Raw genomic sequence first — 27,409 nt, 5'->3', positions numbered from 1 at the left:
TACTCTTGTGCAGTGCACAACCTGTACAGCCATACCTGGAGTAGCAAAGGCCCTGCCAATAGTTTTCTTAAGCTTGGACTGCAGAGGCATCCACTTCAGAGTATCTCAAACACACTGCCCACCTTTCTGCTCTGAGACTTGTTTTAGAAATCTTTGATTTTGATAACTGACCATTTGGGCCACTTTTTTTCTTTCGTCACTTTAAGTTCCTGCTCTTATGTTTTAAATCCACCAACCAAGAGTCCTCTGAAACCCTCAATTGCAATAAAAGCAGACCCCCAGGCCCACGGTCTCTCTCTCTACCTGTGACCTCACTGTATGGGCCCAGGTGCAGTAGGTAATTTCCAGGTCTTGTAGGTAATAAATCTTTATTTTTTTCGAAGTTTCCTGACAGCTGTTGCTGCAAGGCTTCTTGCAAACACAGTAAGAACCGCGAGGGCTGATCTGGCCACAGCACTGGTTTCCGACTGGCTGAGCCCTGGGAGCCCCGCTCCATAGAAGCAGTCCGGTTCCAGTAGGCAACAACCTCGCGCTTCCTGAGGCCTACTGATGAAGATGACTGGCGTTCTCACCCAGGAAGAAACACACTCGATCACACTCACATGAGCCATAAAATAATAAAACAACAGTCCAGCTTCTAGTTTAAAACCAGGATCCCAAGCTTAATGCCCCGGAAAGCTGCTAGTCGGCCAGTGTGGGCCTCGTGTGGGCCCCTGGTCCCTGAAGGCCACCAGCAGCAAAGGCACCACGGAAACAGCAGGACACAAGGCAAAGACCGCTGCGTCTCCTCTCACACATCAGTGGTCTCTGTGGAGTCACCCACTGTATTTAGAAAAGGTAGTCCCTCGGAAGCAGCTTATAAAGGAAAGTGGTGTAAACAGCGCCGGAGGGGCTGCAGAGTGGTCCTGCTCAGCTGCGAATCAGGGCCTGCGCCTGTCCAGCCTCGGTCCGCACAGCGGGTCTGCCCAAGGGGAAGGCCCCTCCTCTGGGTCGCGGCCGCCTCCTCCCCGGCCTGAGAGCCTCCAGAGGCCGCCTGGCCGCCGGCCGCCGCGGCCGGGAAGGCGTCCGGACGTCACCTGCACAGCTGCAGGTGCGGGTGGCGGCTCAGCTTCTCCACCAGCTCCTCCTCCGTGGGCTCCTCCAGGACGTCCCTGCGGAACGGGGGAGACAATGCACCGGGCGCCCTGGGCGCCTGTAGGGGAGTAGGTGCGCAGGGATGATGGAGAGGCCTCGTCAGGGCTTCTCGGGACCAGGAGCTGCGTGGAACCACCCACAGGGGGCTTGGGCCCACCTCTAGGATGTTTACGGGGAGTCCCTCAAAGGCCGGGAGAAGCCCACTCTGTGCGGTTGCGACACACACAGACGTTCAGGGAGGGTGGTGCGGCCGTCGCCTCCGAGCCACCAGAGGAACAAGCTCCAGGTTACCATGGGAAAGAGGGGCCGAGGTTTCATTTCACCCACCAACAGGGTCACCTGGGGACTAACAGCACCTGAAGAGGCTTCCCTACGCAGGATCATGGTGAGAGGAACTCAGCCCTACGGCAGAAGCAGAAGCAGCCCGGGAGGTCCCAAGAAGAGCGCCTGCCCGCTGCCTCCCTCCCTCTCGGCCCGGCCTCCCGCCCACGCCCCACCCTCCCCTTGGCCCCGCCTCTCGGCCCCGCCCCCACTTGCCCCGCCTCCCGCCCCACCCTCCCTCTTGGCCCCGCCTCCCGACCTGCCCTCCTTGTCAACCCCGCTTCTCGTCCCACGCCCCCTCCTCTCGCCCCACCTCCTGGTCCTGCCCCGCCCCCTCTCAGCCCAGCCTCTTGCCCCACGCCCCGCCCTCCCTCTCGCCCCGCCTCCTGCCCCAGGCCCCACCCTCCCTCTCGTCCCGCCCGCTCCCACGCACCTGAACGGGAGCTCCTGGGTCATCTCAGAGGTGTCCTCCAGCTCCTGCGTGAAGGACTGCAAGTGGCTGCGGCGGTCCCACTTGTGAAGGAAGTTCTGGCAGGAGGGAGGGAGGAACAGGTGGCGGGTAGGCCCAGGCCCTGCGTGAACCCCTCCCATGGCAGCCTGGCTGAGAAGCTCCCCCTGGACACAGGGACCCGAGGCCCGACAAGACGCCCGGCCCCTACAGGAGCGGTTCCCTGAGGGCCCTCCTCCAGCCCCACCCCACAGGTCAAAGGTCAGGAGCCTTCAGGACGAGCTGCCCCGAGGGAGGGCAGAGCCGCACCCCAGAGCTGTGCGAACCCAGCACAGGCTCTTCGACCAAGTTCCAAGTGGACCCCACCTCATCAAGTTAGAAACTCCAACTGAGAAGAGTCTGGGCCGGGCGTGTCCACTACCTCCAAAATCAGAGCCAGAAACAGGTTGACCCAGATGACCGACGACACCAGCCACCACAGCACAAAATACACCTCTGACCACCTGTGGAGAATGAGGGGGAGGCCGGGGGGCGCCTGTAAGTCCAGCGCAACCCTCTTCTGGACCCACCGCTCCCTGCTCCACATCGCTGTTCCCACCCAAACCCCCAGGCTGGCCCAGCCTGGCCTTTAGGGGCAGTCAGCCGGGAGGAGCAGGGCTGGGGCTCAGACCTGGCCCAGCGCCGGGGCCGTCTGAGATCTCCAAGCTCCAGGCGGAGCCCCTTCACCCCAGGTCACAGGCCCCCCCAGAAGCCACCTGCTGCCCCGTACACCCTGCAACCCCGGGAGGTTAGACCAAGACGCGCACCCCGCGCAGAGCCGCGGTCGGGGCGGCCAGGCCGGGTCACTCACGGGCCCGCGTAGCGCCGGAAGGCGTCCAGGAACACCTGCCAGTTGTTGACAATCATCACGTCCCACAGAGTGACCAGGGCGGCCTGCAGGGGGCACAGAGGGCTTCCAGGAGGCCGCAGGGAACAGAGGCAGCGGGTGGGTTACCGAGGGGCAGGGGGCGCGGGACTCACCGCAAAGTCGTCGAAGTTGTTGGGCCAGTACTCCAGCTGCTCGAAGCTCCCGCAGGGCGCGGAACCATTGACAGAGGCTAGGCTGCGGGGAGGGATGGGAGGGCACAACCCAGTCAGTGTGGGGGCCGCAGTGGGACACACGCCCGCGTTCCCAGCCCCGCCTGAGCCCCTGTTCCGCATGGACCCAGCAGGCCCTTGAGAAAGGGGGACAAAGAGGACGTGCCCCCTAACCGAGGAGGTGCCAAGGGCAGCGAGACCGGTGCTGTGGACACATGGGCAGAGGCAGGCCAGGGGAGGGTCGCAGTTTAGGCCGAGCCCTGGACACCCCTTATGCAGCAAGCAGCCTGGGCTGCAGTTCCAGAAAGGGGCCTGGGGTCAGGGGTCACCCTCAGTGTAGATTCTAGAGAGGGCTGCTATAGGGAGGGTGGGGGGAGAAGAGCAGGGAGACCATGGAAGAAAGGGGACCCAGGAGGTCCCTCCTGGGGAGCTGACCCCACACCACCTCCGAGGCCTCACCCCGGCTCCAGCGTCCCCGGAGACATTCCCCCTACACCCCCAGGACCCAGCTCACCTGCTGTTTCTAGGAGCCACGATGACGCCCTGGAACAGGCTGATGCCGATGATGGCGAAGACGTAGTAGATCACCTGCGGAGGCAGGCGGGCCGTCGGCATCGCACGCCTGCGGGGGCCCCCACACAGCCAGGCAGGGCCTGCTAGGGGCTGCATGCCAGCAGGAGTTTCTCCCCGGGGACACGGGGACTCTGACCCCAGGCACCCCTCCTGGCCACCAACCTGTCCCAGAGGGAAGCCCTGGGGATACATGGGGGCCTGGGGGGAGAACTGGGGCTGTGAGCCCTCCTCCAGGGCAGGTGCAGCAGGAGGCAGGCCTCATGGAGAACTGGGCAGCAAGGGCTGCAGAAGGCATCCTGGGAAGAGGGCTTGGAGCAGCCACGTCCCTCTGGGAGAAGCCCACTGCCCTCCCCACGTACATTAGCAGACGTCTGAGACGCACCCCTGGGTAGCTGTGTGCCAGTCAGAGAAGGGGCTGCTGGCCGCCCCTGACCCGTCGCTAATGTGTCTGGGGGGCGGAAGACGAGGAGCACCCCCAGGCTAACCCAGCCCCTCTCTGGGCCTGTTTCCTCCACAAGACAGACTGGGGCCTGTGGGCAGTGCCTGAAGCGGGTCCCCTGAGCATCCCTGACAGCCCTGGGCACCACGGAGCCCCCTGGCGTCCACAACAGCAGGGTTTCATCACCCTCTCTCCTTCCTGCCAGGCCTCGTGCCTAGAGCATCACCAGGCCCCTTGTTCAAGGCCCAGCTCCAGCAGGACCACAGTGGAGGCGGCGGGGTTGGGGGGGCCTGGCCCAGGGCTAGGGGACATCAAGATTCTCTCAGCAAAAGCAGCTTTGAGTTTCCCAAATCCTCAAGCAAGGATGGCTGACCACTCTGGGGCCTCTGTGAGCCCTGGGGGGCCCCTGGTGCCTCTAAGGTTTTTCATCTCCTCACTGTGGCCCAGGGCCCAGGACACACGAGGGATTCGGAAGTGACCAAGAGGCTCTCTGGGAAGGCGGTGTGGTCAGGCCGTCCCTTCAGCCAGACCACCCCAGCTCCACTCTCTCCAGCGTCCCGCCCTGCCCTGGGATCCCCGGGCCTCGGTCACCTGCTCCACCCGAATGCAGGGACCCTCCTTCTGAAGGCTGCCACTTCCTGCGGAGCTCCAGCTGCCCACCCAGTGGCCCGGCCTTGCTCCCCCGAGACGCCAGCACGGGTGGCCAGACTCACCACCAGGATCCCACCGAAGGCCCGCATGTTCTTGATCAGGTCCAGGATGGTGCTGGCCACCAGGGACATCAGCTGAGACAGCAAGAGAGTGGGTGACCCGCCTCACCTGTACATACACCTGCACGCACACCCACACCTCACCTGCACGCATGCACACCCACACCTCACCTGTACACACACCCACACACCTCACCTGTACACACACCTACACACAGCCACACCTCACCTGTACACACACCCACACCTCACCTGTACACACACCTACAGACACATACCTATACAGACATCACCTGTACACACACGTGCACACACACAAACACATGTACACACACCCACACATCACCTGTACACACACCTGTACATACACCTGTACACACACCCACACATCACCTGTACACACACCCACACACCTCACCTGTACACACACCTACACACCTGCACACACACCTGTACACACACCTGCACACACCCACACATCACCTGTACACACCCACACATCACCTGTACATACACCCACACACCTCACCTGTACACACACCTACAGATACACATCACCTGTACACACACCTACACACAAACACCTGTACACACACCCACACACCTCACCTGTACACACACCTACACACCTGCACACACACCTGCACACACACCCACACATCACCTGTACATGCACCTGTACACACACCCACACACACCTAACCTGTACACACATGCACTCACCTCAACTTTACACACACCTGCACACACACCTCACTTGTACACGCACCTGTATACACACACACCTCACCTGTACACATGCACACCCGCCTCACCTGTACATACACCCATGCCAACCCCCACACTCTCACGACTATACACACCCGCCCACCCCAACACAGAAACCCCTACACGTGCAGACACCTCCAAGACCAGGTGAAGCCACGATGTGCAGGGCCTTGGCCCACACTGCGCACCGGCCCACGAAAGCTGGTCTGGAGGCTCCTGAGAAAGGCTGACCTGGAGATGGCCCATCAGCCCTGGGTGACGGGGTTTGCGGTGTGGGGCCTCAGAGACCCAGCCGGGGACCCTGGTGCACGTGAATCTAAGCCCCACAGACCGGCTTTCCAGGCAGCCAGTTTCCCCACTTGGTGAGTCAGGAGAAACAGCACCGATGCTAGCAGACAGGAACTCTGCTGTACGTGTGCACACACGTGATTATACGCACATGTGTACACGTGTGTGTGTAGATGGCTGTGTGTGTGAGCACACACACGTGTATACATACACTCGTGCTTATATTGCGCCCGACTGCATGATTATATGTATGTGTGTGGTTACACACGTGTAATTGTGCAGTTACATGCAAATCCATCTGTTGGTGTGTGCATGCATGCGTGTGTGTGTGAGATGACATGTGTGATTATATGAGGGTGTGATTACGTGTACATGTGTATGATTTTGTGTGTGCTCTGGGTGTGTGTGATCACGTGCCTGTGTGCATTGCACGTGTCGGGTCACACAGGTGTGTGTATGTATGGAGGGCTCAGGGCCACAGTCCTCTGCACCCAGGAGCCCCTTCAGATGGAAATACCGCTGGGTGACGACGGGTCACCAGCTGCACAGGCCAGGTGCACAGCTTGGCAGGACGCACACAGGGGAAGGAGCTGGACACTCAGAAAGGGGGCAGTTGTCCTCGGGTTCTTTTCTCCTGAGAAATGCTCGGGAAAGCAGATGGGAGAGACCCACTCTGCCCCGTGCCGGGTGGGGGCTGAGGGGAAGTGGACACTCTGGACACTCAGAAAGGGGGCAGGTAGGTGTCCTTGGGTTCTTTTCTCCTGAGAAGTGCTCAAGAAAGCAGACAGGAGAGACACCCCCACCCCGTGCTGGGCGGGGGCTGGGCTTGCACACCCGGACTGCCCCCCTCCAAAGTTGGGGCTACTCCTGGCAGGAACGTTATGAGAAACCGGGGCTCAGAGACAGTCACAAGGCAGTCCACTCCTGCACTGGGGGTCCTTGGAGGCGGCACCAGTAGCCGCCAGCAGCCCGTGCCTAGGCCGTTCGGAAACTCAGGATGCCTGGGGGCACACTGGCTCCCCACAAAGGCCAGGGACCCCGAAGAGCACGTGACCTCCCCCAGGTCCCACCGACACCCCCTTGCCATCTGGGCTAGATGCCCTTACACTCCCAACCACCTCCAGCGTCACCCAGCCAAGACGCAAGGCTGGGGCGCATGCAGAGGGTCCCTGCCTGCCAGGCACGCGCACCCCCAGAGCGAGCCCACAGGCGCCGGCGGTACCTGCATGCTGGGGATGATGCGCAGGAAGCGGAAGACGATGAGCACGTTCACGAGCCGCGTCATGTCCCACAGCGACAGCAGGCCCAGCGTCGCCGGCTTCCTGCAGACGCGGAGACGGGTAAGCCGGCAAAGGGACGCAGGGGACGCTCGGTCCAGAGACAGACGCAGAGCGGGCCACCGGGGTGCCAGGAAGCCGCCCCACAGGCGCCACCCACCGGAAAAACTCCGTCGAGACGGGACGGCAGAGCCTGAGCCCGCGGCCCAGGGCGCTCACGGCAACACCTCCAAGGGCATAGCCCCCCTGTGGTGCAGGGCAACGTGACGGGAGAACCCTGGGGCTCCAGACGCCCAGCTCTGGCCCCAGCAGAGCTGGCAGAGATGTGGCCCCAGACCCGTCTCCTATCCTCGGACCTTGCCCCTGGCTGTGACCCCGTCGCCTGGGTGCCCCTCATGGGCCTTACTGTGCTCTCGTTTCTATTTAAATTTCACCCATTCTCACCTAGGACGCACCCTTCACCACCTCCCACCAGAAGCGCCCTGTGGGTTTTCAGTGTACTTAAGAAACATGGAGAGCTGGCCCCACAGCCGCCGGGCAGCCCCGAGGCTTCACTGCTCCCGCCTTCGTCCCCCTTGACACAGACCCCTCCCGAGACCCCAAGGGGCAGGACTCATCCAGCCCACCCTCATCAGATGACTCGCAAGCGCACCACTAAGACGAAGGCAGCCCAGCCGATGGGCCAAGAGGCCCCCTGAGGGCGCGAGGTCAGCACGCGAGTTCACCAGGACAGCTGTGCTCTGGGCAGCGAGACCCCCAAGGCTGCCGCACGCCACACCGCAAGGCACCCTGGGACCCCGGGCCAAACGTCCATACCTCCATGTGGCCAGAACTGGGGGCAGCGTGAGTTCAGCGAGCCCTGAGCCACCCTGACATCTACGGGGAGGTGAACTGACACCCAGGGTGGGAAGTGATGGCGGGGGCCTCCCTGCTTCCGGCCCCCGGCACACCTGGGCCCCAGGTCCCATCGCACGGGCACCTCCAGAGCCTCCCACCCCAGCTCTGGGAACACAATCATCCTGAAGGCGGCCACAAGGCCTTTAAGGCAGAGTCCCCAAGAGCGGAGAAGGCACCTGACCCCACAGGCCGTGGCGGGGCAGGAGCTGTGGCCACTCGCCTGCGAGTCAGGCATTCGGGCCTAGAGCGGCCTGCACCAGCGGCTAGAGGCCGGACGCACACCCTTCCCCGGGGTGCTAGCCAGGCCTCCCCGGGTTCTCCATGACACATACCAGCCCCGGTGTGGGAAGCCGTACTCAGCCAGAGTGGAGATCTCCAAAACCTTTAATCACAAAAGAGAAGAAGGCTCGCTGCGGCAGGCCCGCCGGAGGCTCTAGCACGCGGCCCCGAGGGCATTTGGGGAGAAGCCACAGCCGGTCCTGCCCCTCAGCTGGTGCCACGTGGGGACGCCCCGCTGCTGAGGGTGCCCTGGCCTCAGGAGTTAGGCTGCACGTGCGCAGGGCAGGGCTGGGACAGGGCCTTGGAGTTCCAGGCTTGGGAGAAACTGCGGTCAAGGATGGACCGGAAGGCCCTCCTCTCAGCTGCCTCCCTGCTGCTGCCGGGGGCCCACGGCTCTGATCCGTCAAACACGAGTACGTATTGCACTAATATTGCTGCTGTGACGTGCACACCAGGAGCGACCCCTCACTGCCCCAGGATCTGGGTAAACACTTCCCAAGACTCCCAGTGCCTGAAACCCTGCCCATCCCTCCGCACGCCGAAGCCCCACTGTCCTTGGTGGGGCTGTGCTGGCTGGCGGGGTCTGCAGGTTCCTTGCAGGCGTCCCTGGGGTGTCAGGAGAGGCAGCCTGCCCTCACCTTGCCTCAGCCCCAACGACCCACAGAGGCAGCGGAAATGAGCCTCCTGTAGCCCCATGCCAGGCAGCCGAACCCGGGGGAGCCAGCCCCTCTGTCACCAGAGGCGGGAGGCCCAGGCCCTGCAGCCCCCTGGGGTCCAGGGGCAGCTGAGAGACCCTGTGACAGGCTGAGTGCACACCGCCCGCCCGAGAGGCTGCGCCTGAGCCGTCTCAGACTTTACCAGCAGGACGATGGTGAGGAGCCCGTCGAACACATTGCTGGAGTAGGACAGGTAGCCCTGCAGGCCCAGAGAGAACACCTTGAGCAGCATCTCCAGCAAGTAGTACAGGATAAAGATGCAGTTGAGAATCTGAAAGGGAGAAGCACGCCCAGCGTTCGGTCCCGGTGCCACCAGTGGGTCCCGCCCAGCTCCCCAACGTCCCCCACCCACAGTGGGGCCAATGAGATCCATGCGGCTCTGTCCACAGGGCCCCGTGATTCCTGCCTGGCTCCCCGACCTCCCCAACTTCCCCCACCCACAGTGGGGCCAATGAGATCCATATGGCTCTGTCCACAGGGGCCCGTGGGTCCCGCCCAGCTCCCCAGCCTCCCCAACGTCCCCCACCCACAGTGGGGCCGAAGAGATCCATATGGCTCTGTCTACAGGGCCCCGTGGGTCCCACCCGGCTTCCCAACCTCCCCCAACGTCCCCACCCACAGTGGGGCCAATGAGATCCTTGCGGCTCTGTCCACAGGGTCCTGTGGGTCCCGCCCAGCTCCCTGACCTCCCCCAACGTCCCCACCCACAGTGGGGCCAATGAGACCCTTGCGGCTCTGTCCACAGGGTCCCGTGGGTCCCGCCCAGCTCCCTGACCTCCCCCAACGTCCCCCGCCCACTGTGGGGCCAATGAGACCCTTGCGGCTCTGTCCACAGGGTCCTGTGGGTCCCGCCCAGCTCCCTGACCTCCCCCAACGTCCCCACCCACAGTGGGGCCAATGAGACCCTTGCGGCTCTGTCCACAGGGTCCCGTGGGTCCCGCCCAGCTCCCTGACCTCCCCCAACGTCCCCCGCCCACTGTGGGGCCAATGAGACCCTTGCGGCTCTGTCCACAGGGCCCCGTGGGTCCTGCCCTGCTGCACATGGTGAAATGCGTGGCGCACAGACACCCCCTCCCACGCTGCGGCCACGTGACCCTCCCCTCCCACTTCTTTGCTGCTCCTTACACCCTTCTAGGCGGCTCTTCCTGAGCCCCCTACCTCCAAACGCAGGCATCTCAGCACCCCCTTCTTGGTCCACATCCTCTCCTCGGGGGACCTGTACCCCAGGCACAGCTTCAACCATAACTGGCACACCTGTACCCCCCAATCCAGGCTCCCCAGCCATCAGACAGGCCCTCGAACCCACGCCCTACGTCTCCCTACTCCACAGACTCCGCGGTGAAGCACCAGGATGGCCCTGCCTCCCGGGGACCCGGGCCTGAGGTGGGGAGGCTGTGCCCTCTGCCCCCTCATGCCTTATCACCCTGGATGACAGCCCGTGGCTGCAGAGCTCACCCCCAGCACGAAGTCGTCGCGGTCCTTGGGCAGCACGTGCGCGTCCAACACCAGGAATACCTGCAGAGCCAAAGCGGTCGGCGGCTCAGCCCGGGGCCGGTGAGACCGCCGGCGGGCAGCGACGCCAGGGCAGACCCGCACTCACGCAGATGGTCACGAGGTTTCCGAGGGCCATGAGGTTGCCCAGGTAATCAAAGTAGTGGTGGCCGAAGAGGAACTGGGTGCTCCGCAGAAACGGAGACTGGTACTCGGGCCGCGGCGGGTGCTGGGGGGACACGCACACTCAGAAACACGATGGAGCCGGCCTCAGCCACGAGGGACCGAGATGCCCAACCCCCTCCTCCTGGGACTCAGTCGTCCCACCCTGCCTCCCAACCCAGACTCTCCAGCCTCAGGAACACCTCTCAAACGGTGTCAGTTTTATGCACAAAGATGATCGTCACAATCGTCTAACACCGAGAGGCATGGAAATAACCCAGAAGGGCGCTGATGCTGCAAGCAGCCCGAGACGGACAAGCATTCAGTCGTCTTAAACATATGCCAAGTGTCACGTGAAAATATACATATAAATTAGTTGCTAACAACTATGAAAACTTAGCACAGAATGGAGGTAACTCACACACCGTCACCAGGCTGGAGTGGAGCCTGATCAGAGGAGGGCAGCTGGGCAACAAATACACCATGAAGATGCCTGTGAGACCCTGCACTCCCATGCCACCCTGCTCCCCCCACCAGAGACGCACACCAACCTGCCCCCCTGCCCCCAGAGACCCACACCAACCTGCCCCCCCTCAGAGAGGCCCCCGCCTGTGCACCAGGACAGAGGTGCAGAGCGGTCACTGCAGCACGAGATGGACCATCCCACGGGGCGGCTACTCGCTGGCCGTGGCCACTTGATTCAAATTTAAATTTGATCAAACTGAACACTTGGCTCCTCTGTCACACTAACCACACCTCAAGTCAGGGAAAGACACCTGTGGAGCTCTGACCCAGCCCCACACTCAGACGCACGGTTCCCTGGTGACCTGCAGCACATCCTGACCCCGTAAGAACGTCCTCCACGTGGGTACTGGTGCCCAGAGGCTGCCAGCTGGCCCCGGTTCTCAATTCCCTCTACACACCACATGCTCTGCTCATGGCCTGCGCCTGCTGCACCCTAGACGGTGGCATGCTGCTTGCCCAGTGACCGCAGACCGGCTCCAGCCCAGGTAAACCAACAAACATCCCTGTCCCCCTGCGGTCTGGACCACAACTTCTCCAAAGGTGTCCAGACCCTGGCCTTGGGGAAGGGGTCCCCTCCCAGGTCTGTTCTTCCCCAGGCATCTTCCTCCACCCTTGGGGACCACAGAGCTTCCCCATATGTTACAGTGACTCTCTTATCACAGTTAATACTTTTCGATGTTAAATTTCTACATGATTTCTGTCTCCTGCCTGAATCCAGACTGATGTATTGGCCGAAAGAGACTTCAGCATTATCCGTTATGTTAAATTATTACAAGAAGAATGAATTCATATATCACATCATTATTAAGAAATAACAAACCTTGAAATGACTTCCGTGAAATGATTTCTTGGAAGGTGGACAGTTGGGTGGTTTTTCTATTTCTTGCTACTATTCTTGGAAGGTGGACAGTTGGGTGGGTTTTTCTATTTCTTGCTACTATCTATAATGAATGCCTGCTATGTTTTTAACCTCAAAAGCATCTTATTAAAACAAAAACAAGGACTTCCCTGGTGGTCCAGTTGTTAGGACTCCAGGCTTCCACTGCAGGGGTCACGGGTTCAATCCCTGGTCAGGGAACTAAGATCCCACATGCCGTGTGACGCAGCCAAAAAAAGTAAAAGAGAAACAGGCTTTCAGAAGCTGGCATGGTACCTATTCTGCACCCAATTAGCATGAACTGACGAGCACTGGACCAAGGCCTGGGTGATGGACAGAAGGTGACCATACATGGGAGGACTCTCATGGAGGCTCATGATGTCCTGCTATCAGCCACCTAGAAAACGCCTCTCTTCAGAAGTGATTCCAAAATCACAGCCTGTCAGGGCACCTGGGACAAGCCCTCACATGCTAACAATCCTTGAGGCACCTGCCTGCCCGCTGGCAATCAGCACTGGGGAGGAAGGAGGATGTCATAAAACCATGACAAGGACATCACAGCCCCCCAAACTTCTAGGACCCAAACTCCAGCCTCAAATCATAGTTCTGGACTTTAGATCTAGGGCATATGAGAAGAGCGAGCATCTCATGAACCACAGTAGGAAAGGCGTGGCCAGAGGATGGGCGTGGCCAGCGGAGGGTGTGGTGAGAGGAGGGGTGTGACCAGTGGAGGGTGTGGTCCGTGGAGGGGCGTGGCCACAGGAGGGTGTGGTCAGATGGGGCATGGCCTGCACGTGCGACCAGTCATCAGCCACCACCCCAACCACGCACCTCCTTTTGATATCAGATCCTGACTCAAGGCAAAGGGAGAGTTGGTCTTGGACGACCTGGACCCAGCAGCATCCTGCAGGCCGGTTGGCAAGTGCCCAGGGAGGGTCTGGCTGGCCCAGCGAACCCTGAGAAAGGAGCCCACCTTCCCAACATTTTCTCACCCAGGTCAGGCTGCACCCAGAAACGGGCTGGATCAAGCAAATCAAAACAACAACAGCTGCCAAGAGCTGCCTCCTGGGCCCAGCAAACCTCCGCAAACCTCCTGCCCCAGGACCATCATAGAAAGGTGCTTCCAGAATTACTATCCTTTGAAAACCATCGTCGTGGTTTCTATAAAACCCGCACCCGATGGCACGTACTCACTATTCCCTTCAGGTCACCTGGGCACAGACGGCGTCACGTATGTTAACATGCCACGTGTCCGCCGTCTGTCCCTGTAACCATCTCCCGTGCCCCACGGGTCCTGCAACGAGGACGCTGCTGACCACACAGGGGCCGAGGGCACAGCACCCATAGCTCCAGGCCAAACAGGACCTCCTCTGGGGAACCTGGAAAGGCTTCACGTCCTCAGGGAAAACCACCTCTGACTGGGGCCTGAGGCCTCGGAGGTTGACCACAGACCTGGAGAAGAAACTTGTGGGCTAAGGTGCCTCCCCCAAAATTTATATTTTGAGAGCCTAACCCCAGGACCTCAAATGTGACTGTATTTGGAAACTGGGTCTTTCAAGAGGCAACTAAGTTAAAATAAGGTCACTGGGGTGGGTCCTAATCCCGTAGGACTGCTGACCTTATAAGAAGGGGCGATGAGGAGACAGACACACAACAGAGGGAAACCCACATGAAGACACAGCGAGCAGACGGCATCCACACGCCGGCCCTGCCCGCGCCTCGGCCTCCGATTCCAGCCTCCATCCACATGTCGGCCCTGCCCATGCCTCGGCCTCCAATTCCAGCTTCCGTCCACACGCCGCCCCTGCCCACACCTGGGCCTCCGATTCCAGCCTCCATCCACACACCGGCCCTGCCCACGCCTGGACCTCAGATTCCAGCCTCCAGACCTGGAGACAATAAGCCCTGGTATTTAAGTACCTCCAGAATTCGCACACACACGCACAGGCTGCGATACTTGCTACAGCAGCTGAGCTGACTGACTCAATGGTGACACTGAGCTGCGAGGAATCCAATCAACAGGAGACGACTGACTCCACCTCTTCAACCCCAGCTCAGCCCTGTCAAGGCCAGGTGGCTGGAGTGGCTGGAGCAGCAGCCCCCTCCGCTGCCCCACAGTCTGCCTGGGAACAGCAGGGCTGTCTCCCTGCACCTCCTCCCCTGCTGCCTCCCACATACCTGCCACATAAAATGCAGGCAGGCCAAGGTCTTAACACTGTGGACACAGTGTTAAGCTGGATCTTAAGCCCACCTGCTAACTTTAAAAATCAGCGTCAAGGACAACAGACAAAGGTTTTGGACAAACTCGGGAACCTCCCGGGTTAGGATGTGTGAGAAGAGAAGAAAAGTCTATCATGAAGAATGGAGAAAACTGGGAAGTTCCTCTGGGTCAGGACTACAGTCCCTGTGGTCTGGGAATTTCATGAGGTCACAAAATCTCCCCAGTTCCCAAGAGCCACACCAGCTCTGCTCCCACGAACACCCTAGGGGCCAAAATCCCTGGGAAGGTGAGTCCCAGCGTCGGTCACTAAAAGTGACTCAGGCAATCAACGCCAAGAGACACCAAGGACTTCCCTGCTAACCTCAGGTGCCCCTGGCCCGGCCACAGTTACCTCTTTAATCACCCTCTTATCAAACTCGTAGAAGAGTTTCTGAAACTCGTCAGTTGACAGCAGGCCATCACCACGGGAATGCAGCTTCTGCAAAGCAGGAATGCACGGGGGTGCTGGGCAGCCAGCCCAAGGGCAGGAAGGGCGCCGCCCCCAGGCCCACCAGGACCAGGCCAGCCGGGCCGATCTGAAATGACACCCGCGTGACCTAGGGAGCCCAGAGGCACAGGCGGGGTAGTGGGGAGGGGGGACCAGTACCTCTGTGATGGCCTGTTTGTGGTCACTGTCCAGCTGGACTTTCTGGAGCACTTGCAAGAAATCCTCAGGCTTCACCCCAAGTCTGTGGGGAAGATGCCCTCAGTGAGCCCAGCCAACTCAGCACCCTTAGGCGCCCTGACCGCTGGCCCAAGCAGCCTGGGCAGTGACAAGTTCTCCAGGAAGGAGCGCTTGACGGTCTTCCTGTCTCCAAAATCCTGAGACCCCGTGGTCCTGCCTTAGAGAAGAGCAGCTGAGGATGCTAGAGCGTGCGACCCACAGGCCCCGGGGCCAGTGAGCGGTGGGGACCAGAGCAGCTCTGTGACACTGCCTCCAAGCTGTCACAGAGTGGGGGGCAGAGTGGACGTGCATCCCAGGCCTTTCTCGTCCTGGACCCCAAGTCACAGCTCGGGTGTGGGAGGGGCGCCAGGGGGACAGGCCAGAGTGCACGGCCCCCCTCAGACTGGGATCTCGAGCAGGTCACGAGGACACGAGTTAACTCGGACACCAGGACCATGAAACCCACCCAGGGATGCTTGACTCCAAAGGAGCCTTGCGACCCACTGCCAGCAGGGATCTCGGGAAACATCCCCCCATGAACGGCCCTCCCAGAGCAGCCTCGGGGGAGAGGCGGGAGCCCCTGCTCTCACCGCTTGGGGTGGGCTTCTCCCTCTGCAGTCACGGACGAGAGGACCTCATAGGCAGCCCGGGTCCCCAACCGTCTCCGCAACAGTGAGGTCTGGAGAGACATCTGAAAAGGGGATGGGGCTGAGGGGCTTGACCCAGCCCTGTCCATGGCCATCCTGCCCCTGGCCCCAGACAGCCCCGGCTCACTCGCAGCCCAGGGAGCAGCCCCTCGCCCTGTGGGCATCGGGGGGCAGTCAGAGACAACAGGGCCAGGCCTTGCTGGCAGCCACCACTGTGCAATTCACTAAGGCATGCATCCCTTCTCAGCGGGCTTGGGGTCCTTGGCCCACCTACATGGGGGGTGGGGGGTGTGGTCACTGCCCCGGGAGCTTCAGTCTCCTTGCGGTTCCCCCTAGAGGAGGTGGGGCAGAGAAGGGGCCAGTGGTGGCTGTGGGGCCAGCACCCCTGGGGAGCAGAGAGGGAGGTCACCCACGGCAGGGAGGCAGAGGCCGTGCCGAGACCACCACAGGCCCCGCCCTCCCACCCACATCCACACCCACACAGCCCCGGGGCCACCCTGCCGGCCAGCTCCCTGCCAGGCCTCCAGGGGCAGCTCCAGGCACAGCTGGCCAGGGGGGCAGCTCCGCTCACCATCAGGTAGCCCCGGAACTGGTTGTAGATGATGGCCGTCATCAGGTTCATCAGAAACAAGCTCCCTTGGGAGAGAAAAGGCCACGGTCAGCAGAGATCACACGGTCAGCGAGGACCATGTGGGCAGGGTCTGGAGGAGCGGCAGCATCGGGGGGCCAGCCCGTCAGCAGCAAGCCAGCTAAGTGAGCAGGGCAGGGACCCGAGGCCCTCGTGTACGGACGGGGGTGGCACCTGGCCTGCCCGGCAGGCACTGAGGCACTGGCGGTCACACAGAGTGAAAACTACACAGGTCACGTGGAGGGGAGGCCACCGGGCTGGGGACACACCCAGAACCTTGCCCCCAGTGACCCCTGCAGACCCGCCCCGACTCACCGATCAGGGTGAAGGCTATGAAGAAGATGGCGTAGGCTCGGTTCCTGGAATACACAGGAATCATCACTGAAAGAAATCAGAGACAATGAAACACTCGTAATCCCAACGTCCAGCTGATCCCTTTCGTCGTCTTATACCAGGGTCTCTTCAACAGAAAGGAGGGCCCTGTGTTGGTGGACCTGGAGGGCCTTCTTGCCCAAACTCTGCCCCTCACACCTCCGCTTGCACACAAGCTTCGGAGGCTGCTCATCCTGTACACATCCCTGTGAGCACTCCCTGCAGACAAGGCCCAGCCCTCCCTCAGTGACTGGAGGACTCGCAGGACATGTGGGGCAGTGCTCAGGGTCCCGGGCACAGCTCTCACCAGGTATGGAAGCCAGTGGCTGACCTCTTGGGAGGGTCTCTATGGTTGGTGACCACCCCCAGCCCAAGATGAAAGGCCCCAGCCAGGCTGGCCAGGCCACAGCTGAGCCCAAGGACCGCAACACCCTCACCTCCTGGCCACACACCCGGCCTGAGCAGACAGAGGCCCCATCAACAACCCTGACACAGTCCATGTCACAACCACCAGAGACCCCGGGGCCTCACACGTGGTGGGGCTGAGCCTCAAAGAGGAGGCGGCCACCCGGGGCCCGCTGAGCCCAGGTCGGTCCATCACCACAAAGAAGAGTGTCCACCTCTAGCTTCTCAGGACTCAGAAAATGAGCGGAAGAGGAAAAGGAACAGAAACAGAAAACTAGAAAGAAAGGGGAAGAAGAGGGTGGACAGCAGGAGGGAGAAGGACACTCGAAAAAGGGGGAAAAGAAAACCAGCCAAGAGGTGGCTGGGGCTCCACCTTTTTTTTTTTTCCAAAATTCAACACTCGTTTACGGTAAAACAAACAAAAAAAAGCCTCTCAAAACAAAGGGGCTCCACCTTTAATCCCCAGCTCTCGACAAAGAGGCTTCGGGGCCCCCACGCCCAGTGCCAGGCTCAGCTCTAGCCCCAAGCCCCCGCCCACCCCCGCGTCCCGCCCTGCGCCCAGCCCCCGCACCATCAGGATTGTTGGCGGTGGTCAGCAGCACCAGGAGGGTGGTCAGTGCCTCAGGCAGGTTGAAGAAGTAGGTTAGCCGCTCCCGGTCCTGCCCGGCGTCCTGCGGAAGCAGACACAGCAGCACTGAGGAGTCACCGGGCCTCGGGCCACAAAGCCCAGGCCCCAGACCCAGCAAGCCCAGCCCTCCCACTACGGCTGCGCAGCCTCAGAGCCCATCTCTCCATCTCCTCCCAGTGGGCTCCAAGCCCCAGGCTGGGCAGACTGCACTCAGGACCTCTGGGCCCGAGAGCCAGTGTCCAGGGACGCCCCACACGGACACCAGCCACTGGGGCAGGCCTGCTTGGAGCCACAGTGAACAGCTCTCACCAGCCTGGCGGGCAGCATCACTGCCTGGGCAGAGAGGGCCCAGCGGGGGCCGGCCCGCCCGCTCCCAGCCAGACTTCACGGGCTGTGCGTGTGCCCTGGATACAGTGTGGGTGGGAGGTGCTCGCCCAGGCACAGAAAACCACCTCATCACTCAGGGAGCCTCGCAAGGCCACTCTCCTAGCTGCCACCTGAGGGCCAGCCCTCCATGGACACCTCGGGACCCTCCATGTTCCCAGGTCAGAGGCCGTCCCCTCCCCGACTCCCGGGGGGGCACTCTCGCCCACCCCACCCATCCTGTGCTCCGTAAACAGCAGTGACACTGGACAGACACGGGGGTCCTGAGATACTGGGACTGGTCCCACCTCCCAGCCGGGCTGCCCCTGCCACCCAGACTCACACACACACACAGAGACACACCCACGCATGCACACACAGAGACAGAAACACACACACAGCACACACAGTTACACACACAGACACCCCCATGCGTGTACACACAGAGATAGAAACACACACACACAGACACCCCCATGCATGCACACACAGAGACACACCCATGCATGTACACACAGAGACAGAAACACATACACAGCACACACAGTTACACACACACAGAGATACCCCCATGCATGTACACACAGAGATAGACACATACACACAGCACACACACAGAGTCACATAGACCCACACACACAGACACCCCCATGCATGCAGAGATAGAAACACACACCACACAGTTACACACACACACAGAAACACACCCATGCATGTACACACAGAGACAGAAACACATACACAGCACACACAGTTACACACACACAGACACCCCCATGCGTGTACACAGAGATAGAAACACACACACAGACACCCCCATGCATGCACACAGAGATAGAAACACACACAGAGACACACCCATGCATGCACACACAGAGACAGAAACACATACACAGCACACACAGTTACACACACACAGACACCCCCATGCATGCACACACAGAGACAGAAACACACACACAGACATACACAGTTACACACACACACACGACATCCCCTTGTGTGTACACGCAGAGACAGAAACACACAGCACACACAGTCACACAGACACACACACAGACACCCCCATGCGTGTACACACAAAGACAGAAACACACACACAACATGCTCACAGAGTTACACAGACAACACCTCCACACAGCAAGAAGCCGGGGGCTGGGAAGCAGTGAGGGGCAAAGAGGGGAGGGGTCCAGGCAGGAAGGGGTCCCCTCTGGAGAAACAGGCAGGGGCTGAGAGGGGCTGCCCTGACGGCCGGTCTGAGAGGCCTCCATCTAAGAGGGGTGCAGAGAAGGAGAGCCAGTGAGCGGCCGGTGGACCGACGGGGGTGGCACTGTGGGTCGCCTGGCGGGCTGCTGCCTGGCGGAGCAGAGCAGAGAGCGCCGTACCTTCTCGCCGGTGAAGAGCAGCATCCCAAACACAGTGAAGAGACACAGGTGCACGGCCAGCAGCAGCCCGACGCTGGGGGGAGCGGAAGCGGCACTCAGCGCCGGGCGGACGCAGTCCCGGTTCCACTGACCCGGCCCAGCAGGGAGCTCCCTGCCCCAAGCCAGCCCTGCTCAGCCGCTCAGTGCACTCTGGCAGAAGTGCAACCCTAGCAAACCTGTCCCAGGAGAGACAGTTCCAAGGACCCCCGGGACTCGCAGAGGAGAAAGACCACTGCCATCAACCTGGGCCAGCGGTGAGGGGTCAGCCACGTGAGTCATGGGGGTGGGGGTGCGGGGAGAGGGTGGGGGGCCAGGGACGGAGAGAAGTGAGTGGTCACAGCCAAGGCAGGAAGCGTATGCAGGATGGAGCAGGGGACAGGGGTCAAGGCAAGGCTGTTAAGAGGGCTGCCTTAGGTGCAAGACAGAGACCCCCAAATGCCTGCCTGCCCACAAGCCCCCCGGCCAGAGGAAGGGAGCCCCACGCCCCCAGCAGGGAGCAGAAACCCCACCCCGCCCTGCCAGCCCACTTGACCCAGCGCCCACCTGACCCCAGCACCCACCTGTTTCAGCGCCCACCTGACCCCAGCGCCCACCTGACCCCAGGGCCCACCTGACCCCAGCACCCACCTGTTTCAGCGCCCACCTGACCCCAGCGCCCACCTGACCCCAGGGCCCACCTGTCCCAGGGCCCACCTGACTCCAGCACCCAGCTGACCCCAGGGCCCACCTGACCCCACGCCCACCTGTCCCAGGGCCCACCTGGCCCCCATGCCCACCTGACCCAGCGCCCATCTGTCCTCAGCGTTCACCTGACCCAGCGCTCACCTGACCCCACGGCCCACCTGACCCCAGCGCCCAACTGACCCAGTGCCCACCTGACCCCACAGCCCACCTGTCCCAGCGCCCATCTGTCCCCAGCATCTACCTGACCCAGCGCCCACCTGACCCCAGCGCCCACCTGACCCAGCGCCCACCTGGCCCCCGTGCCCACCTGACCCAGCGCCCATCAACCCCAGTGCCCACCTGGCCCAGCGCCCACCTGGCCCAGCGCCCACCTGACCCCAGCGCCCACCTGACCCCACGGCCCACCTGGCCCAGCTCCCACCTGACCCCACAGCCCACCTGGCCCAGCGCCCACCTGGCCATCTCCGGCAGCGAGCGCCTGATGCACTTGAGTGTCTTCTTCATCATGGAGGAATTCTGCATGAGGAAGAAGGGGCGCAGCAGCCGGCGCACTCGCAGGGGCTGTAAGAGACCCACACAGGGACCCTGAGCGCGGCCCCCAGGATGGGGCCAGAGACCCGACGCCTGGTGAGGACGGCCATGGCCCCGGCTGTCCCCAGGCTGCCCACTCGGCCGACCTTGACTTCCACGTCCCTCCGAGCCCAGGTCGAACCCAGGGCCCCCAGGCCCCCAGACGCGCCAGCATCAGGCCGGTGGGTGGCCAGCCTGTTTCCCCAGCCCCCTACCCCGCTCTCACAGAGGGCAGGCGCCCCTGGACCTGTCTGGGAAGCCACTGTCCTGCCCTCCGGGGGCTGTCCCAGGCCTCCTCAATCTGTGGCCCCCAGCCCCTCATATGCTCTGGGTCACAGCCTCCCACACAGACCAGACCGGCAGAAACAGCAAGAACCCCACAACGCCACGCTCACACATGCACACACACACCAACACCTCCACACTCACACATACACTGACACCTCCACGCTCACACACACACACCCACACCTCCACGCTCACACACACCCACACCTCCACGCTCACACATACACCCACACCTCCACGCTCACATACACACCCACACCTCCATGCTCATACAAGCGTATACACACACCTCCATGCTCACACACACACCCTACACCTCCATGCTCACACAAGCACACACACACACCCACACCTCCATGCTCACATACACACCCGCACCTCCATGCTCACACAAGCGTACACACACACCTCCATGCTCACACACACACCCTACACCTCCATGCTCACACAAGCACACACACACACCCACACCTCCACGCTCCAACACACACACACACACCTCCACGCTCTCACACACACCCACACCTCCACGCTCACACACACCCACACCTCCACGCTCACACACACACCCACACCTCCACACTCACATACACACCCGCACCTCCATGCTCACACAAGCGTACACACACACCTCTATGCTCACACACACACTCTGGACCTCCATGCTCACACAAGCACACACACACCCACATCTCCACGCTCACACACACACACCCACACCTCCACGCTCACACACACACTCTGGACTCCACGCTCACACAAGCACACACACACCCTTACCTCCACACTCACACACACACACACTATACCTCCATGCTCACACACACCCCTCCACACTCACACACGTGCACACACACACACCTCCACGCTCACACACACACACACTCACACTATACCTCCATGCTCACACACACCCCTCCACACTCACACACGTGCACACACACCTCCACGCTCACACACACACACCTCTATGCTCACACACACACTCTGGACCTCCATGCTCACACAAGCACACACACACACCCTATACCTCCACGCTCACAGACACACACACCCGTACCTCCATGCTCACACACACACATCCTATACCTCCATGCTCACACACACACACACACACACACCCCCACACCTCCATGCTCACACACACACTCTGGACCTCCATGCTCACACACACACATCCTATACCTCCATGCTCACACACACACACACACACCCACACCTCCATGCTCACACACACACACCTTCACACTCACACACACACACACCTGCACCTCCACATTCACACACACACCACCCCCACCCCTCCACGTGCTCTCACACACCCACGCCTCCATGGTCACACACACACACACACACACACACACACATCAACACACACCCCTTCCTCTCCCCCTCCTGTCACACCCGAGGGCCCTCCTCCCTGTGCTCAGGACCCTGGCCCCTCAGAGGGCCCCCAGGGCTCTTACCCCGTCCCCACATGCACACACACACCACGTGCTTCAACACCTTCCACTCACAACAAAAACGCCGCACTCCCCTTCGCTCATCTGTTCCTTGTCCCTGTTCCAGACGATCCACCCACCTGCCCGAGACGCGGGACCGGCCCGCGGTGACCGCCAAGTCTCTGAGCCCAAGATCACCTCCTGTCTCCCAGCCTGGCCAGCAGGCGCCTCCCCCACCTGACACCTGGGTCACCCACTCTGTGCCCGACCAAGTGCGGACCCCGAGTCCCTCCTCCCCTCTCGCTGGCCTCACGGCCAGGGAACTGGTCTGTCCTTAGAGTATTGAGGGCCCCTCCACATTCAATCTACAACTCAAACTGTCAACTCCAGACATTTTCCAGCGGGCATCTTCTTGTCTCACAAACACAAGGCTGATGGCCTCCCCTCCCTGCCCAAGCCCTCCACGACCACCTGCAAGCCCAGGGCACCCTCCCCTCACCTCCAGCCGGCAGCCGCACTGGGCACCCTTACCCCCACCCCTGCTCAGCTGGCCGCCTGCCCCCTGCAGCCTGGGAGGACGGGGATGGGGGTCATGCCCGGGGCCAACAGTATGGACCTCCCCACCCTGGCCTCTGGCACAGCCCAGTGCCGGCCCCACTGTGGCCCCCGGGGGGACTTGCCAGCCCCTCCCCAAGCAAGTCATCTGTCCTCAGCAGACAGGCGGGCGGGTGGGTGTGGACTCTGCCCCCCGCCCCCCCTACCTCTCCCAGGACCACCCCCAAGGAGGGTGTTTCTGAACCACAGCTGTCCGTGAAAAGGACTGGCCGCCGGTAGGCAGGGCGCACAGCTCTAGTTACCATGGCGGGCTTGGGGAGCTGCCACCAAAGACGGACAGGGAGGTCTGTGTGGGCTCCCGAGGGACGTCCAGGACAAACAACTGTCACAAAACTCCAGGAATAAAGAGGCAGGACCACCATGGACTTGAGCCCCTCAGGAGTGAAGGTCTCTGTGTACAGAGACCCAGGGATGTGGGGCTGGGGCAGGGAGACTGCAAGTGTGAGTTCGGGTCCCCAGCCTCTCAGCACACAAGCCACGCATCCTCCCTGCTGGTTACACAGCCCTCGTGCCTCTCTCTTCCCTAATTTCACGGAGGACCCTCACCCAGGATGTTCGGTGACACTTGATGGACACAGTGACCATCGCTCAGAAACGGAGCTGGCGGTGGCTGGGCTGGCCTCTGCCTCGTCTGGGGAGGAGGCGAGCCTTCTCCTTGGTGGGGATCGGGCGGCAGCTCCTCAGGGAGGAGGGTCCTCGTGCAGGGATGTGGAGGAGGCACGGGGGTGGGGGGGAGGCTGCAGGGGGCACCACCCCTCACCCCCGCAGCCCTGCTATGAGCTGACACAGCTCACACAGGGCACCACCCCTGACACCCCTGACACCTGCATCGGCTGCCCCACTGGGCGGGAGGGCAGCAGGAGGGGGCAGGGGGTGCCCGCTGGCCTCTGTCCATGTGCCGTTCCCGCTGGCAGCACCCGGGATGTGCCCCCTCCCCAGCATCCAGCACCCCCAGAACTAAGCCACCGCCGCACCTCTTGGAAGCAGAGGGCCAGAGCCCCTCCCCTGAGTTCCACAGCCCCAGTCTCTCCTTTACTCCCCCAGCCCCAGGGCAGGGGCTTTCCCCTCTCACTTTCTTACTCAAGCCCTGTCTGAGCCCCTATGGTAAATTCTCTCGAAAGCACCTGACGGGGCTTCTGTGTCCCCAACCGGCCCTCAGGGCTACAGACGCCCCCAAACCCACACCTGCAAGCTTGGATCTATCGAATCACAGGGCGGTGCCTCTGGGTGTTCTGGGCAGGCAGTGCGCCTGGGGGTGGGATTGCAGATGGCAGGCAGGACCAGACCCTGGAACTCGCCCCCAGGGCCTCGCGCCTTCCCTGGGACTGAAGGTGGGGACAAGGCTCCGGCTTGTGGGTGACTGAGCAGGATGGCGCAGAGCTGGGCCAGAGGGACACTGGGCCCCAGGGCTCTCCCCCACACCCCACACCGTTCATCTGCGCCCCCACCCCCAAAAACTCCCTGCTGTCCTCGAAGCGCCTGGCCACCCCCTCTGCAGAGCCCCAGGGCTCTCCCCCACACCCCACACCATTCATCTGCACCCCCACCCCTCTCTAGAGCTCCCCCTCCCCCTCGGAGCCGCCTGACCACCCACCTCCTGGCAGACGAGACTCAGTGACACGGTCCAGTCCAGGAGAGACGCAACCAGCACCACAAGGTAGGCCAGCAGCCAGGGGTTCCTCCGGAACTGGGCCCACCCGATCAGGTAGCTCTGCAAGACAGATGGCGGCTGAGCGGGGGCAGCCAGTGCGAGGCCTGCGCCGTGTGGACACTGGGGCGCTGGGCGGCCCCAGGAAGCCGCGTGGTCCCCGCGTGACTCGGAGCAGGAACTGGGCGCCGGGCGGGCAGGAGGCCCCGCGCCTCACCCAGCCTGCTCGTGACCACGGGCGCGGCACTGACCCACTCCAGCCTGTCCTCACAGCCGTCCTGCCTGTCTGGTCACCACCGCGGCTTGTGCGTGGGGACAGTTCCGGAAACACCAGGAACCAGTGCAGTGGCCCAGGGGCCAGCCTTGGGAGGGTGGGTTTGTCATCTGGGTGGCCGGCACCTAACTTTCTATCACTGACGCCCCCCAGAGGTCACTATTTGCAGATAAAACCCACGCTCTCTCCCACCTTCTGAGACTTCCCCAACGGACCGGCCATTCAAAAAAGGCCAATGAAAACTCACCACTTTCAGTTCCAGGTTAAAACCCCCAGACCTCCTAACCACATCATAGGCTAAAAAAGGAGAAATAAGACACTGCCCGGGGCCCTTGGTCACACACGCACTGAGGTTCACCCATGCCCCTCGGGGTCAGACCACAGAGGCTGAACTGCCCCCTGAAGGGACGCAGGCAGGGTGCAGCTGGCTCAGCCTGGACGTGCCCGTGAGGCTGACGCAGTGGCGTCACGGCTGTTTATCAGAAGTGGTGGGAGCCGTGGCCAGCAGCGGGGTCTCACTGGCGGGTCCCTGTGGCTCTGACGCCCTGACACAGCCCAGCTCGTGCCCCGCCCTGGCTTCTGGAAGGATCCGGGTCACGGAAGCCAGGCTGGCACACTGGCAGGGCATCTGTCCCGCCCCCAACACCAGCCCCGCCCCTCACCGGCCCCTCCCCTTGGGCTTCTCCCCGGACAGCGGGGCAGTGAGGGCTGTGAAGAGACCCCTCCAGGGCCCACTTGATCAGCAGGGGTCTCTCCCCAGGGAGACACTGTGGACCCTCAGCCGTGCCCTCCCCGGGTCCCGTGAGGCTGCGCACCCCCGTGGCTCCACCGACCCCCATCAATGGTCTTGGAGGGGGAGGGCCGTCCAAGAGGCAGGTCTGTGCCCTGCGGGTCAAAGTGCACGGTTGGGACAGGCGGCTGGCTCCAGGAGGGGGAAGGATGAACCCGGGAAGCCGTGGCCGGGCGGGAGGGCAAGGTGGACGAGCTGGCCCCTCACCTTCACGGAGACGTCGGCTGCGAAGACCAGCAGGCAGAGCGCCTCGATGCCCTCAGTCAGGCCGCAGGGCGGCTCCCAGGGGGCCGGGCGGTAGCGCACGTCCGAGGTGCGCGTGAGCGAGGAAGGGGTCTCGACGAAGGCCAAAGCCAGGATCAAGAAAATGGTGAAGCTCAAAATCCTGGAAAAGGAACCGAAACTGGTCAGAAGGCACGAACCAGCCACGCTCGGGGCCCAGAGAGCAGCCCAGCAGGCGGGATGCCTGGAAAGCGGCAGGGAAGAGACTCCACGGGTCCAAAGGCCGGGGCCCACACTTCCTGCTCCGGGGCCACCCGCGTGTGGTCAGACCACACACACCGGGTCCAAATTCAGGTGCCACGGCTGGCCGGAAGATTCTGGAAAGGAGCCCTCACCACAGAGGGGCCCTTTCTGCCTCTGCTCCAGTAAGAAGGGAAGACAGCGGCTCCTCGTCCACCCCAGGGAGGGGAGCCTGCCTGCCCCCCGAAAGCCCCCCAGGCCCGGCCGCAGGAGCCCCGTGGGGCGCGTGCCCGCTCACCACTGGCTGCTGCTGGAGTAGTACCACCTGTAGAGCCACAGAGACCGGGCGTCCATGCGGTGGTTGATGGAGCGATACTGGAAGTGGAGGTCACACAGGGCGGTGAGGGTCCCCTCGGTGCCACACCGCACAGCCAGCCCATGCAGGGCAGCCCCTCACCCCACCACACGTCCACGGCAGAGACACAGCCCGGCGATCACAGAGTCCACTCCACAGGGACTGGGGGCTCGTGGCCACCCAGCAGGGTCAGACCCTCCCAAGCTGCAAGGTTTCCTGGCAGAGGGAGAACGCCCAAGGGCCGGACTCCGGGGCCAGCCAGTGGACGGACCCCGGCCTGCTGGATGCACAGCTGTGCACACAGCTGTGTCTGCCCGTGAGGCTCTCCTCACTTCTGTGCAAGGCCGACCCCGCCCCGCCTCAGCTGGGTCACCCTCCAGGATGCCGCCAGCCTCATCCCCAGCTGGCTCCCACAGTCTATCTCCCTGATTAACCCGGGGTGTCGTCTGCAGGCGAAGGAAGGTCATGCCACCTCTGGGTATCTTTCAAAGAACCCAGAGCAGTATGGCACACGACAGGCCTGGGCAGATGGTGAATCGGCAAAATGAGTGACCAGGGACCCAGAAGGGCACCTGGCGCACGTCTCCTAAGGAGGGTTGGAGGGGACCAAGCCCTAAATCCCGGTCAGCACGGGGGCGACGACTGTACGGCCCAGCAACCACAGCTTGGCCCCAGGACGGCAGGGGTGAAGGGGCCAGCGGAGCAGCGCCCGCCCAGCCCCCACAAGCCCCAGGGCAAGCGCCCGCCCACCCACCTGGATGGCGTCTTCGATGAGGACCACAGCCTGGTCCAAGCACAGATCCCGCCTGGCCGCGGCGCCTGTGGGCAGAGGGGACGCGGCGGGTGAGGAGTGGGATCGGGAGATGCTCGCCCAGCCCAGGACTCCTGGGGAGAGCAAGGCGAGGACC

General features: G+C 62.1%; 1 protein-coding gene across 11 annotated transcripts in view; it reads right to left on the bottom strand.

Annotated features, from left to right (window-relative positions):
* Positions 1-351: 351 nt before the first annotated feature.
* TPCN2 (two pore segment channel 2) overlaps positions 352-27,409 on the bottom strand; it is a 31,427-nt gene continuing 4,369 nt past the window's right edge. For 3 of the 11 annotated variants that reach the window (XM_061407275.1, XM_061407277.1, XM_061407278.1), the window contains 23 exons: positions 27,256-27,320; positions 26,445-26,521; positions 25,892-26,069; positions 24,567-24,683; positions 20,512-20,618; positions 19,335-19,407; positions 17,530-17,629; positions 16,497-16,562; positions 16,125-16,189; positions 15,497-15,597; positions 14,850-14,931; positions 14,595-14,681; positions 10,528-10,647; positions 10,383-10,442; positions 9,070-9,198; positions 6,981-7,080; positions 4,584-4,777; positions 3,495-3,568; positions 2,924-3,005; positions 2,754-2,836; positions 2,325-2,406; positions 1,889-1,983; positions 352-1,151 (listed from right to left, as the gene is read on the bottom strand). In XM_061407275.1, coding sequence (XP_061263259.1) covers positions 1,073-1,151; positions 1,889-1,983; positions 2,325-2,406; positions 2,754-2,836; positions 2,924-3,005; positions 3,495-3,568; positions 4,584-4,777; positions 6,981-7,080; positions 9,070-9,198; positions 10,383-10,442; positions 10,528-10,647; positions 14,595-14,681; positions 14,850-14,931; positions 15,497-15,597; positions 16,125-16,189; positions 16,497-16,562; positions 17,530-17,629; positions 19,335-19,407; positions 20,512-20,618; positions 24,567-24,683; positions 25,892-26,069; positions 26,445-26,521; positions 27,256-27,320 — 2,216 coding nt within the window. In that variant the 3' untranslated portion in view covers positions 352-1,072. Of the gene's footprint in view, positions 1,152-1,888; positions 1,984-2,269; positions 2,407-2,709; positions 2,837-2,923; positions 3,006-3,494; positions 3,569-4,583; positions 4,778-6,980; positions 7,081-8,264; positions 8,315-9,069; positions 9,199-10,382; positions 10,443-10,527; positions 10,648-14,594; positions 14,682-14,849; positions 14,932-15,496; positions 15,598-16,124; positions 16,190-16,496; positions 16,563-17,529; positions 17,630-19,334; positions 19,408-20,511; positions 20,619-23,518; positions 24,383-24,566; positions 24,684-25,891; positions 26,070-26,444; positions 26,522-27,255; positions 27,321-27,409 lie in introns of those variants that run through there. The other 8 variants (XM_061407276.1, XM_061407280.1, XM_061407281.1 and 5 more) reach the window with 7 other exon arrangements.

Source organism: Bos javanicus, chromosome 29, assembly GCF_032452875.1.
Source record: "Bos javanicus breed banteng chromosome 29, ARS-OSU_banteng_1.0, whole genome shotgun sequence".
Lineage (NCBI taxonomy): Eukaryota > Metazoa > Chordata > Mammalia > Artiodactyla > Bovidae > Bos > Bos javanicus.
This window is presented reverse-complemented; position numbering and strand designations above follow the sequence as displayed.